A 14,902-nucleotide genomic window follows, 5' to 3' on the forward strand; every position below is an offset into this window, starting at 1 on the left:
CATATACATACAAACAGATTTGCCGCTGAGAAACAAACTTTTGACCAGAGAAAATAAATCTAAAGAATTCTGTGTTGATAATAACGCATATGTAGGCTTAACGGTAAATTGTTGTGGTGACATGTCTATTTGTTTGTTTGTTTTGGAATTTCGCACAAAGCTACTCGAGGGCTATCTGTGTTAGCCGTCCCAAATTTAGCAGTGTAAGACTAGAGGGAAGGTAGCTAGTCATCACCACCCACCGCCAACTCTTGGGCTACTCTTTACCAACGAATAGTGGGATTGACCGTAACATTATAACGCCCCCACGGCTGGGAGGGCGAGCATGTTTGGCGCGACTCGGGCGCGAACCCGCGACCCTCAGATTACGAAGTGCACGCCTTCACTGATCAAAGAAATGTGTGGAAATATGAGAGAGTTACAAAGTTTTGTGGAAAAATTTCACCCTGACAAAGCTGTAGGAAACCGCAGCATAAAACTTTTCAATAACAATGCCATATCTTACTTCAGAAACATTTTAAAATGCAGGCAGAAACAAACCACATTAGACAAGATTTTAGTGAGAAATAGGTCCAGTAAGTCTCAAGCAGTTTGCAGCGGTGCAAAGAGACAGAAAAGAGAAAGAACCCCAGAAGGAGAGTTACCTGACGTTTTTTATGGAAGGTTATTCCCGTTCCAAACAATAATAACCCTCTTACTCTCCACCTTTCACTTACGCCATCAGCTCCCCTCAGCACAGGTAAAGTGCAGTTAAATTTTCATTTATTGTTTTATTTATTGTGTTTATAGTTTTTGTGGTTGACTTTATGCATGTAAGTATTATTATACAGGTATAAATAAGCAATATTTTACTTAAAATGCTTCATAATTCGTAATTTTTGGAGGTCTGTAACTGATTAATTTAATTTACAGTATTTCTTATGAGAAAAATTAATTCAGTTTTCGAAGTTTATCAAGAACCGAGGTGCCACTGTATATCAAAAATCAAGAATACCTTAGTGTATCAGAAAAGGTAAAAAATACACTATTCTCTGAGTTAGTGCGATGAGGTCTTATCCTCGAATACTTCACTGATACATTTTCAGATTCTTGAGTGTTTCTCATGTATTAGGTTTACTCACTTTTTTCTGAATAAAAATTTGTTTCCGTTACACAGAAAGTATTCTTTAATGAAGTACAGACACGAGTCTAATAAATTCTCTTCACAAATTATCAGTGGTTTCCACTGAACTATCTCAGATAAGTGTCACTTCAAGCTGAAAAATTCTGCGAACTTTTTCTTTTTTTCACCACACATTCATCTTCTGCTCCGATTATTAACGTAAGAAAATGAAAATAAATCCTTTTACAGCTTTGCTTTAACAGATGCTACACAGAAAATCGACGATGCTTTTAGTGAGTAGTTTGTGAATGTAATTCAGACACCTGATGATTGGGGGAACTGGTTGTGTAAACGTTATACAAAGAAAAGAAATGGATGTTTAGCTCTTCCTGTCTTCTTCGGTGAACAAATTATCTGCAGATCGCTAAATATTTGTCAGGTGAAAATTTATTGATAAATGAAAAAGTCTTAGCTGAGGTTTAATATAGAACGAAGTAAATATATGTAGCGATCACAATGCAAGCACCATTTCCATATCTAATGTATAAATGTACAAAATAAAATTTAAAAAAGAAGATGGCACAAACCAGTAAAGATCCTGGAATAAAATTATTCAACGTAGTTAACTTTTAGTGACGTACAAGCCACATAAATTATGTTTGTCTCAACAATTTAAAACTTTTTTTAACAAAAACAGTATAAGTAGTTATACGTTCATATAATAACAATAACACTGTCAGATTGATGGAAATATTGGATTCTGTCCCTTAAAAACAACCCCGGCTCTGTACTAAGATATAATAAACTAATAAAAGTTAACTCGGATAAAAGGCGTCTATTCACGTATATATCAACTACACATATTTTTAGAAGACGTATGTAATACAGTTTGACGATAGCAAACAGTAAGGCCAAATTATTTAATTAAAGTTTTTTTTTCCTTTTCTTTTTGAACCATAATTCATTGTACAACATAAAGTTCGTGCTATTTTTAGTATCTCTACCATAACACTATTGGTTTAAATTTCAAGGTCTGTTATTATAAAAAACACAAGAAATTAAGAATCGTTACGAGTTTTAACTTAAGTAACTTAAAAAATTTCTTGATCATCAGATCTAACTAACTAATTAATCATAAAATGTTATATAAAACTGTCTGTATTCTAACTACACATAGTTGTCGCATATTATTTTTATAAAGGAAGGAAGCTTGTTTCACGAAAATTGGTAATGACAGAGAACATGACTCGCGAAAGTTGGTATCAAAGAAAAAATTCCGATATTTGAAGAAACTAGTTTAAAAAAAAATTCAAAGGATGTAATATCTACTAAAAAAATTGGTTTAAGGGTTTTTGTCGTTATATTGCAGTACATACACGTGTGCACACATATTTTCAGGTTCACTCTCCATATAAAAATAGCGTTGTCACCAAACATAGAAGTTAATTAAAAGTAATTTACAAATGTCACGTTTTTTTTGTGTGATTTAAGTCTTAGTGAATTCTACAACATATAAGAAAACACATTAGCAATTTCAGGTTTAAAATATTAATAAGGATTTCTGCCTGCAAATAAAGAAATGTGTTCTACAATATTTCAACAACACAAAATCTGTTATTACCAGAGCGAATTATTATTAGCGGTTTACGTGTCGTTAATGTTGTCTACATTTTGTTATAAAAGTGTGTATATACACGAAATTCATTTATACTGCTGTGTTCTATATAAAGTTCTTAAAAGAAAGTTGACACATAATTTTATTAACTATAGTCCGAAGGTAGCATCTCGAGAGATGGTTTGTCTTTTAAAAACCTATTTCTACTCTAAAACTGGTTAGTATAGAATTGCTCTTTGTCTCCAATATCAATACTTATGACGTGTTCGAAACAGCAAGGAAGAGAAATATCACATTTTTGGGGTAACTTTACTTTTCCAACTTCCTGAATTTTTCCCTTTATCTTTAGGAACGGATAAAGAAATATTGAGAGGATCCGACGTCAGTAGGTCGACTTGTTCGTGAAACTGTCTGGCAGCTGTTTTGTTTTCGAAACTGAAACCACCCATTTGGCTGTGATCGGTGGAAAGGAACATGGTGTGAAAAGTATTATCTTGGGCCTCGTAGTTCGTCAAATTGTCAATGACATCATGCCAAAGAATGAAACATGTGCCTTTCTCGGCGAAGACCAGTTTCAGTCTTCGTTGAGTTCGTGTTCTCGTTTCTCCTTTATCAAACAGCAGGTCAGGGATACCTGTCATTCTTCCTCTGGTTTATTCAACTACAGATTGGCCAGACACTGGCACACAAACACAAATGTTTTGTGGCTACGAAAACCGTTTCGACTTGGGCTATGCCCTGTTCGGTCAATTCGCTGCATAAGTTATTTAATTCATCTTCTAAATCTTGTCGAAAATCCGCATCGTCGAAAGAACTACAACTGATACTTTTGTCTGTCTCCTCTACATTAATTCGGCCCAGAGTATCATATTTTTCTGTCAGTTTTTGTCCGGCTACCTTTTCTTTGGAAGATGGTTTGTGTGAAGCTTCTGAATAGATGATATTATCTGAATAGTTCGTATCTGGAATACAGAAAGTTCTATTTTCTGAACATGACTCCACAAAGTCATCTTTTCACAAGAACTATGTTGAATATTTGACACATGATCAGACATTTCCATGTTTATGCTATTATTTGAAATCGTTTTTTCATTTATAAATATTCAATGAATTAATTCTTTCTGTTGGTCCAAACTATGAAAGGTGGGAATTTCTTCTATAACAATAAAATATTTAACACAGAAACCTTGAAAGTCGTTAATATCTATATAATACTCCGTGTGGTAATTTTTTCATGAACTTGTAACATAACCCCCAAATAATACAAGATTGTTTTTTTTCTCCCTGTAAATAATAAAAAACGCAACAGTAAATAAATTTTATTTTTATTTTTACCAGATACATAAATTATTTATATTCATTCGCATGAACGAGGTTTATGTAAACTTGTATGAAGCAATACTGTAGTAAAGTTAATTTTAAACCGAAATTTCTTTTGTACCAACAATCTGAACAATATTATAAAATTTATTTCATTTCTGAATTATTTCATGTTATATCTCTGAAATCATTATCGACATTAAAAACTACGGAATTTTAACACTAACTTTCCGAAAAATAGGCTTCTCTAATGTCTGTAATAAAATGGAGTATTTACAATTGAAATTAATACAATGTTACAATACTTTACACAGATACCGAAACATATGTGAAATCTCTTTTATGACTAGTCCTGTTTTTAATAACTATTTATTGTCTGTGCTAACGAAAAACCCACTTGAAGTAAAAATGTATTATCAAGATGGCTGGTACGAGTATTGAAACTTTAAGTAAAGTAAAGTGAAGAACAACATTTCGACATTCTTATGTCATTTTCATGTCAACAAAGAGAAGTTGCAAAGATTTTAATGTTGTATTCTTTTTATTGTGAAAAAATGTTCATAACAAATGACGTTTTTACATTATTTAAAGGTGGGGTAATATTACAGGTATCATTCTCGAAATGATAACTCATCTTCAAAGCTATAACTGTAATGAAAAGCCTGTTCTATAATTTACACTCAAGAGTTATAACTGTAAACAACGGCTTATTCTAAAATATTCGAATAATTAGCTCTCCTAAGTGGTATCTAATAATCAGTGATACCGTGAAAAATATTCTGAAGTCATTGTATGTTTTTCTAGTAATGGCAAAAGATAAATATTATGAAGGCAAGAACCCTCTGTGATTCCCCCAGTAGCACAGTGGTATGTCGGCGGACTTATACCACAAGAAACCGGGTTTTGATACCCATGGTGGGCAGAACACAGATAGCCCTTTGTGAATTTTTGTGTTTCATAACAAACAACAATGGTAACCATTTGTAATAACCCAATATTTATTTTCGAATTGATGAACTGGAAATTCTAGGATAAGCAGGAAATACAGTATCAACCTAGTACGCTACGAATAACTCATTGCGTTATTGAACTGCTCCTAAAATTAAAGGTTACTAAAATAAATAAGAAGGAATCTTTAATATCCACAACATTTGGAACACTTTTAGACACGGATATTCTACTAGTCTATTTATTAGCTATATTTTCTTTACAGGCAATACCAAGCATACAACCCGATTCAACTTTATTACTCAGCACGTTACCTACCAGCCTACCCTCAAATAGAAATTCTTTTAGGCACGATTAGAGTAAATCCACCTACGAGACTTTAGACGTTACCAAATACGTCAGTCGAAAGGGTTTGACCTTCTGAGTTCAAAACTGCAATTAAATCTCAAATACATCAAGAAATGACGGAGCTGGGAGTTAAACGTTTGGCTTAAAGAAAAACAACAGCAATTCAGAACTGTTCTCCGAGCCGCTATGCCGCGGCTAAAAATAACAGTAAGAGTTAGTTAGTATTGACCCTACAATACTGATAAACAGTATGTTTTCAAGGCGATATCGGTACAAAGATATCAGAAAATAGAATTACGATTTTAAACAAAAGGGAAATAAATCTTAATTATCTGTATCCACATAATTATTCCTGTTATCGCTGATTAAATACGAAAAATAATTCACGTTAACTGCTGGTTTTGAAGAAAAGTCTGGAACGAAGATTCGAATCTTGCACGACAGCGATATTCTTGTGACACAGGTTTCAAACGTTCAATGAGTTTTTGTTGACGTTATTAGAGCCAAATCAACTTTAAGGTTAACACCTATCTTCTCGTTCACGTTCCATATAAGACAGAAACAACTTTTCCAATCCAAGTAAGTACTTCCAAATATTTGTTTAATATTCCTGTTCAGTTACTTACTTGTCGTTTCCAGCCCTTCTTTTTTTTACAGGTACAACTTAAATACCTTGATTATATGACACTGAAGGGTTATTCGAATTTACAGCTCCCAGACAAGTTCACAAAATTCTCTTGAAGATGTATATTACATTACGTGAATAGTTAGTTGCACGAGGTAAAGGCTTATATTAACATAGTCTTCAAGTTCTTACACTGTCCACAAGCATGGGGGGCTCTCGCTAACACAGAAGTAATCTTACAGGCTCATCAAGATAAAATCGGAGTTCGATAAGCAGTGGGCACAGTCAAATATAGTCCGTTATGTAGCTTTGCATTTAACAAGAGACAAGTGAGCACAACCGTTAGTCCAACTGATTTTATCATATTGAGCAATTATATATTTCTGCCTAAAACCAGCGAGTAAAATCAGTTACATTTCATGTTTATTATAGTGTCGTTAAAGAAACCGTTTGTACAACGATGAGCTGACGAGCAAATGAAATTCACCTACGGCATTCATATAACCGCTGTCGACCTGGAAATTTGAAGACCTACGGAGTTGCTTAAGTATTTTGGATTTCTTTTAAAGGGCCCTTCACGCGAAGCATCAAGTTTGATGGTGTAACAAGCTTTCTTTGGTTGCTTTACCAGTTTCAGCCCTTATAGAAGCCATATTTAAAACTTTACTGACAGGAGCTAAGTGTAAGATTTTAACCCAAGATAACAAAAGTAGTACCTGAAAAGTACAGTCAAGACCTAATGACTACTTCAACTCATTTTGTACAACCTCACACATGCCATTCTTTAGAAAGTGTACTGACAGGAGCTAGGTGTAAGAATTTTAACCAAGATAACAAAAGTAGTACCTGAAAAGTACAGTTAAGACACAATCGCTGCCTATATTTACTTTGTACAACCTTTCGACTGGCCTGAACGAGACCGAAACACTTAGAGAGACCAAAGTACGACAAAAATAAATCATATAAAGAGAAATTCAACGAATGAAGACATGCTTGATTGATTTTAATCAATTAATTTTAAACAATTATATTATAACTTTTTTACAATTTGATTTACGTAATCAATGCCAGGATAAAAATATTTCTTCCAATCTCAAAAATCCTGACAACTGCTAACACGCCACTAATAACCTACAATGTACAATAAGACTTGTAACCATATAATAACAAAGTAATATTTGATTGGTGTTACATGTAAACAGCTACACTGGAGAAACTTGTTACTAAAGGAATTTGAACTTAAAACAAATTAAAAAGTCTCATAAAAGTAAAAACTATAATGAAATATATGTCGCCAAGAGACAACAGTCAAACTGGTCTAGTTTTGTCTCAGTAATTTAGGTAATAGAAATATTTCGTGCATACTTGTTCAAACAGCCGCTATTGAAAACTATCCAAACAATTTGACACGTAAAGACTGCTTTTATAAAAGTCTTTTAAAACCCGACAAGTTCAAGCGATTTATCTCCCATCAAGACTTCGCCCAAAAGCATAGGGGTCAGTGAAATCTCAGAGTCGAAAGGCAACGGGGTCTCAGCTCAGTGAGGGTCAAAGCGCATAATCAACTCCACAACCAGACGTGTGTAGGGAATGGCCACTGAAAGAAATAATTTAGTTTGTTTCGGATATTTACAAGGGCTATCTGGGTTAGTAATCCCTAATTTTAAAGTGGCTACAACAGCGCTAACATCCAGCCCTTGAGCCACTCTAATAATGTAATTTCAATGTCGCTCTTTTGACACACGCCCAAAGTGCGAGGCGCGATTTTAAGGCAACATGCCGCGAGTTGTAAGACTTCCGATTCACAGTTCAGAACGCTGACCACTGTCCAGTCAGTCACGTGATAAATTTCTTTTGTTTTTTTCACATACTACGCCTAAAGATTTAATTGCTTGCTTGTTTGGAATAAAACACAAAGCTACACAATGGGTATCGAAACCCGGTTTGTAGCGGTGCAAGTCCGCAGACATACTTGTATGACACTGGGAGGGACGTGTAAAGAGAAACAAACTAAGACACTTTGCACGTTTTCAACAAAAGCTCGTTTCTCAAACACAACAAAAGTAACCAACTTAAGTAGAATGTATCCTTTATTGATTTGAATGCTGCAAGTGATAACGATTATGATAGCACATATAAGGTAAAATTCGAACTTTAAAAACCTTCAACAGCATACAAATAGCCCTTCACAAAACATCGCGTTTAACAACAAACAAATCACTCCATTCACTTTATAAAAAGATCCACAGTGGGACAGAGAAGTGTATCGACTTTCAAAACGGTGGATACCCCGCTGAATATGCTCTACAATAAACATATAAATCATAATAAACAAACACTTCATAATCTTCAAGATATAAAACACTCGTTAATAAGTGGCCTTGAAGTTAAGCTTTAACTTTTAGGTAGAAAAATAGAAAACTTCAACGAAATATTGGTTTTTGTTTTCTTTTTCGAATTTCGCGCACATTTACACGAGGGCTAACTGTACCAGCCGTCCCTAATTTGGCAGTGTAAGAATAGAAGGAAGGCAGCTTGTTATCACCACTGACCGCCAACTCTTGGGCTTCTCTTTTACCAACGAATAGTGGTTTTGATCGGGACACTATAATGCCCCACGGCTGAAAGGGCGAAAATGTTTGGTGAGATGGAAATTGAACCCGCGACCCTCGCATTACAAGTCAAGCGCAACCACCTGGCCATGCAGCGCCAGAAGAATAGTGAACTTCAAGGAAATATTGGTTTTTGTTTGGTTTTTGAATTTCATGCAGAGCAACGCGAGGGCTATTTGTTCTAGCCGTCCCTAATTTAGCAGAGTAAAACTAAAAGGAAGACAGCTACTTATCACCACCCACCACCAACTCTTGGGCTACTCTTTTAACAACGAATAGTGTGATTGACCGTCACATTATAACGCTTCCAGGACTAAAATGGCAAACTGTTTGGTGCGACGGGTATTCGAAACCGCAAGTCTCAGATTACGATTCGAGCGCTTTAACCACCTGGCCATATTGGGCCCCGAAACATCGGACAATGTGGAAACCTTTAACAACAAGATCAAAATGTGATTGTTTAATTAGTTTCTGAAACCGAATGTTAGCAACATATTTGAACTTCGATTAGCATCATTTCTCTTTACTGACGAGTTTAATTTATTTGTTAAGGACAAATCTTTTTTTTTTACGGGCTGCCTGTAGTTTACCAGGTAGGATACACTATTGAATAATGAACAAAATTAAAAATATTGTAGTTTACCAGGTAGGATATACTGTTGATTAATAAACAAAATTAAAAATATTGTAGTTTACCAGGTAAAATATATTGTTGATTAATGAACAAGTTTAAAAATATTGTAGTTTACCAGGTAGGATAATCTATATGGTTGATGAATTAACCAGATTAAAAAAAAATCATAGCTTATCAGGTATGATGTACTTTTGTTTATTTATCGAGGTTTAGAATATTGTACCTTACCTGGTAGGATATATTGTCCATTAAATGACAAGAGTCAGCATAGTGTAGGTTACCTCATGCCATATATTTTTTGATTGATCAATTGAATTCAGAATACTTTTTCTTTTTAGATGGGCTAGCCTCTTGATTAATTAATGAGATTCATAATAATATAGCTGGTAAATAAGGTAATATACTGTTTACAATTCATGATATTTAGAATACTGTAGCTCACCCTATTTAGTATTTACTGATGAATTCATGGCATTCAGAATATCAGTATAGGATAATATTATTGTTAATTAATTTAGGAGGTTCAAAATGCTGTAGCTTACCAGGGAAAAAAAGAATAAAAATCTTATAACCCGAACGCTTTCGAAAGGTGTACCTTTCTTTTTGAGGGGCACACTGGGAATGGAATTACTAGATACTTTTTGATTAATTGTCGAGATTCAGAATACTGTAGCTTGGAAATATTTTTGTTTGTCTTCTGAATTTTTTGCAAAGCTACATTAGAGCTATCTGTGTTTGTCATTTCTAATTTAGCAGTGTAATAAGATGCTATTCAAGAAAAATATTCATAAGAGATGAAAAAGTGATTTGTAGAAATTCAAAATCAGATTAGTTCATACATTTCTCAGAAATAAGTGCATTAGTAAGTCTACAAATCTACACTGCTAAAATACAGGATTCGATTTCCCCGCAATTTACAAAGCAGATAGTCCAAAGTAACTTTGCCTGAAGTCAAACAAACAATTAAAAACTAATTTATTGTATTACTTGTTACATAGAAACAATGCTATTAACTTCTGTATAAAACACGATTTGCTGAGAAATATCCAAACATTGTTATGAGTTCTGTAGTTTATAATTACATCTTTTTTACTATAAGATGTAGGTTATGGAAGGAAATATAGACATATATATTGTTTTACTTCAAAGTTTCAAGGATTTGAATACCGGGCTGGAGACCGGATAGCAACATGGATGTTCTATGTAAGTTAATAATTTTAAATATTTGTTAATTACTTAACACAAACTACAGAACTAAACCTATCATGGCCTAATTTGATTTAAATATTCCAACTAGTCTTTCTGTCTGTTTATAAAGATATAATGTCTGTTTAAAGTTTAGAGAAACAACAACATTTTGTTGTTTTATCTTAATGTCAAAGCAGCTTTCAGGTATGATAGAAAGATTTTTGTGAGGGAAAAACAGAAGAATATTTCTTCATATTCTTTCCATTAAGTAGCTGATGTCTAATATATTTTTTAAAATGACTCTTTATTCAGTTACGTTTTTTTATTTTGTAGACCTAACAAATGAAATATTTTTATAAATGTTCTATGAAATATTAAGTAACTATTCCATTTCTAACAAACAAAATACTTTCTTTTCTTAACAAAGTTAATATTTTTTTTAACATATCAGTGAACTATTCATAAATATCTCATAAGTTTTAAGGCCTAACAACAACAGTACTGCTGTAAAAATCATCATTTGTGGGCTAGAAAGACTAATACTTTTTTGTAGTTTTCATTACGAAAACAGTGAGATGAGTTTGTTTTTGAATTTCGCACAAAGCTACTCTAGAGCCATCTGAGTTAGCCGTTCCTAATTCTGCAGTGTAAAACTAGAGTCATCACCACCCACTGCCAACTCTTGGGCTACTCTTTTATCGACGAATAGTGGGATTGATCGTAACTTTATAACGCTTCTACAGTGAGGGGGATGCGAACCCGCGACCCTCACATTATGAGTCGCACGTCTTAACCCACCTGGCCCTGCCGGGACAGATAAATTATGCTAATAGTACATTTTAATTTCAGCTATCTGATGTCGGGGCTGGTGGAGTCACTGCTTTTACTTATGCCGAAACTGTGGTTTGGCCAAAGAAGGTAAAGTTACATTTATTTTACGTTTATTAATGTCATTCTTGTATTATTATCATAACAAAATCCTTAATATTATGAACAGTTTAAATACAATCGGATGTGTGATGAAGTAACCAAACTGAAAAGTTTGGAAAATTCAAAGACAAAAATACTTTTAAAAAACACTACCTATACTATTTCCAGGGATCTGCTGCGTTCTGGTGGAATTTAAAAAGAAATGGGGAAGGAGACGAGATGACCCGTCACAGTGCGTGTCCAGTGCTGCACGGATCTAAGTGGGGTAAGTGTTAACTGACCTAATTTTATGTCCGTTTTCGTTACAAGATAGTGATCAGATTGAACTAAAAAAATGACTCAAACATGTCAGATGGTTATCAACTCCATTGTATATTATATGTTTTTGAACAGAATTCTAAATAGATTAGCAAGTCTAACTATTGAGACCTATGAAGAGAGAATAAAGTATATGTAATTAATAACCATGGAAAACATGGCCGACTAAACGACAGCACAATTTTAGAATTTCTGATTTCAGACAAACGTTTCTAATTTTCTTCATTTCTTGTACATTAGGAAATACGTTAATCAACACTTGATTTCAGCTATAAGCGTGTACATCTATAGTGAGTGTGAACAGTACAAGTCAAAACACAGATCATTGTACACTATTGCACAAGTACAAATATGTAACACAGATCATTGCACACTGTCAACTGTAATAGTACAAGCGTGTAAAACAAATTATTGTACACTGTCATCTGTACTTGTCAAATATGTAACACAGATCCTTGTACACTGTCAACTGTACTAGTCAAATATGTAACACATCCTTGTACACTGCCAACTGTAATAGTAGACACATGTAACATGATAACACAGAATAGTTATTTGTTGTCAAATACATAAAACAGTTCTAACAGGTTTTAACAACTGTGGAGTGACATGCATTAAAATATGTAAACATTACGTGAAAAATATGCATGGAACTGTAGATCTAACTGTAATACTATCACAGAGAAATAGTGTGCAAGTTTTATCTGCAGTACTGTCCCAGAGAAATAGTGTGCAAGTTTTATCTGCAGCAACAGAACCATTGTAAAATATAACAGACGTATATTAGCACTCAGTGAACTATTATAGAAAAAAAAACACAAATAGAGACGAACACTAGAAATATGGTAGAACACAACAGAAATTTTAAAACACAATTGAAAAAAATTGAAATCTAGGTCTTATTAGGTAAAAACTTGTTTCAAAAGGAGTTTCAAAAACTCCCAGACCAAATATATATTTTCACTTGAGAATGACACTAGATAACAATAATGGAATATAGGAAGTCCAGTTAGCTTCTATTCTGGAAATAGTAAATAGGGAATTTATATGTGAAAACCATGTCTTAAAGTGAAAGGTTCTTTTCAGATGTTTTAAAATATTATTGAACGAAAATCAACCATGTAGCACAAAGATTGCACCCAAGGATTTTAACTCTTGCAACACATCTGTGAATAAACTCATGTCTAAATACTTTGTCAAGAAAAAGTGATAACGTTATTTGAATGAGGGTCTCATTTACAGTACCAGAATAGAAGGATCATTGATGTAACTGGAAAGTATTACAAGACAAATATCTTTATGGGCAATTGAGTGCATTACAAAAGATTGGAGCAAGTGTAAAAAATTCAGACCAATGCTTAGATGGGCAAAGGAAGAAATCCTAAAGGTCCAATAACTGCTATAAATGTCAGTGGAGGGAGTATGTTTTAGAATTTGTTTGCTAGATACTAAAGTACAAGACATTATGAAGCATGTTGATAATTTACTTGTTGGTACCAAGAAACATCCTCTTTTTGTAGTGCATGTAGGAAAAAATGATAATGAAAACTAGACAAGAGAGAGGAAATGCTTTAAAAGTATAAAGAATGCCATAAGAGATTTAAGGATAGAAGTACACATCTGAGGTTTAAGGAATACTCCTTCAAGCCAGATACTGAAATAAATTATTGAGTAAGATCCAAAGTTTAAGTAAAAGATTGTCAAGTGGATACTTAGGCCAACAGATAAGCTAGCTGGAGCTGTGGAATAGTTTTTTACGATAAGGGAGAGATTATATACTAAAGATGAGATTCACTTAAGTAGGTTAGTTAGTAGGATGTCTGGTGAACTTTTTAAGATGTTTGTAAAGATATTCAGTCAGTTACTATCATATCCAAAGTCACATGTTGCTGCTATCAGGAACTGCTGCCAACCTGATCTATTATTCATCCTATGACTCAACTCTACAAGACCCTTTTGTATAGTTGCAAATAAGCTAACTAGGGCAATGTGAAATTTGTATACATGAAGTACAACAAGATAAATACGTATTAAAGACAAATTTAGTAAATTTGACAGTGATTCCATGCACTAGGCAACCAGTATTTTGCATAACTTAATTTTTGAAGTCATCCTGGATCATTTGTTCATTGGCTAAAACCTACAAAAACCTGATTGGACAAAAAGCAGATAATTGTCACACCAATAAATCACATATTGTACTGATCTTGTATTGATAAAACAATATTAATACAGGAAAAGAAGAAAATGGCTTGTAAGTGCAAAGGGCATACGTATGATACTTGAAGGAAATGTTCTCGATGTCAGTGTGGATGCAACAGTTTAGGCTTGGAGATCAAAATGGCAAAAGAAAGTGGGAAACAGCTGCAGAGAAAATTAAAGGCAGAAAGAAAAAAGAAGAGGAAGGATTGATTATACTATTCCATTCTGGAGTGATAAAGATGAAAAGTCTAGCATTATTTCTAAAGATCCCTTGGATTTCATGATACCAAAAAACGAAGCAGATTATCCACGAACTCGTGTAAAAGTAAGGTATTATTGTAGTACTTCAACAGGGCACAGGAATGATGTCTATTCATTTTGAAAGTTTTTTTTTTGGTATCAAATCCAGAGCAATGTCAAACTTTCCAAATTAAGAAGTTTGATAGACGGAATGTTTCAGACCTCTTGACAAGAATAATTATTTGCTTGCATTCTGTATGACTATAATAAGGATTCTATGCACCATGTTACTTCAAAGAGATGCTTAAGGTCTAATGTACATAATAGGAAATGACATTTTTAACATATATGATGATACAAAAGTATTCTCATCTGTCAACGATGTGCAACATTCTCTGCCAGAGAAAAGTTATACTTGCTCTGATATGTTACTCAGGGGCATTCAAAGAAGTGAAAGAGAGATTGAAGAAGAAGCTTTTTAAACAACTACATGGCACTTTCATTGACTGAAGACTGGGTTTCAGCTAGAACCTACAGAATGATTTGTCCAACTGCACTGAAAGCAATAGAGACAAGTGAGCACAACCGTTAGTCCAACTGATTTTATCATATTGAGCAATTATATATTTCTGCCTAAAACCAGCGAGTAAAATCAGTTACATTTCATGTTTATTATAGTGTCGTTAAAGAAACCGTTTGTACAACGATGAGCTGACGAGCAAATGAAATTCACCTACGGCATTCATATAACCGCTGTCGACCTGGAAATTTGAAGACCTACGGAGTTGCTTAAGTATTTTGGATTTCTTTTAAAGGGCCC

General features: G+C 33.8%; 2 protein-coding genes across 5 annotated transcripts in view; one reads left to right on the forward strand and one right to left on the reverse strand.

Moving 5' to 3' along the window:
• LOC143243032 (prolyl 4-hydroxylase subunit alpha-1-like) overlaps window positions 1-14,902 on the reverse strand; it is a 273,473-nt gene that overhangs the window by 68,687 nt on the left and 189,884 nt on the right. The window lies entirely within an intron of this gene.
• LOC143242692 (prolyl 4-hydroxylase subunit alpha-1-like) overlaps window positions 10,117-14,902 on the forward strand; it is a 160,875-nt gene continuing 156,089 nt past the window's right edge. For both annotated transcript variants that reach the window (XR_013023148.1, XM_076486168.1), the window contains exons 1-3: window positions 10,117-10,407; window positions 11,242-11,310; window positions 11,491-11,587. Coding sequence is in view for 1 of the 2 variants with exons in the window: in XM_076486168.1 (XP_076342283.1) it covers window positions 10,399-10,407; window positions 11,242-11,310; window positions 11,491-11,587 (175 nt within the window). In the remaining variant the exon portion in view is untranslated. The remainder of the gene's footprint in view (window positions 10,408-11,241; window positions 11,311-11,490; window positions 11,588-14,902) is intronic.

The sequence above is a fragment of the Tachypleus tridentatus genome, unplaced genomic scaffold, assembly GCF_004210375.1.
Source record: "Tachypleus tridentatus isolate NWPU-2018 unplaced genomic scaffold, ASM421037v1 Hic_cluster_2, whole genome shotgun sequence".
Taxonomy (NCBI): domain Eukaryota; kingdom Metazoa; phylum Arthropoda; class Merostomata; order Xiphosura; family Limulidae; genus Tachypleus; species Tachypleus tridentatus.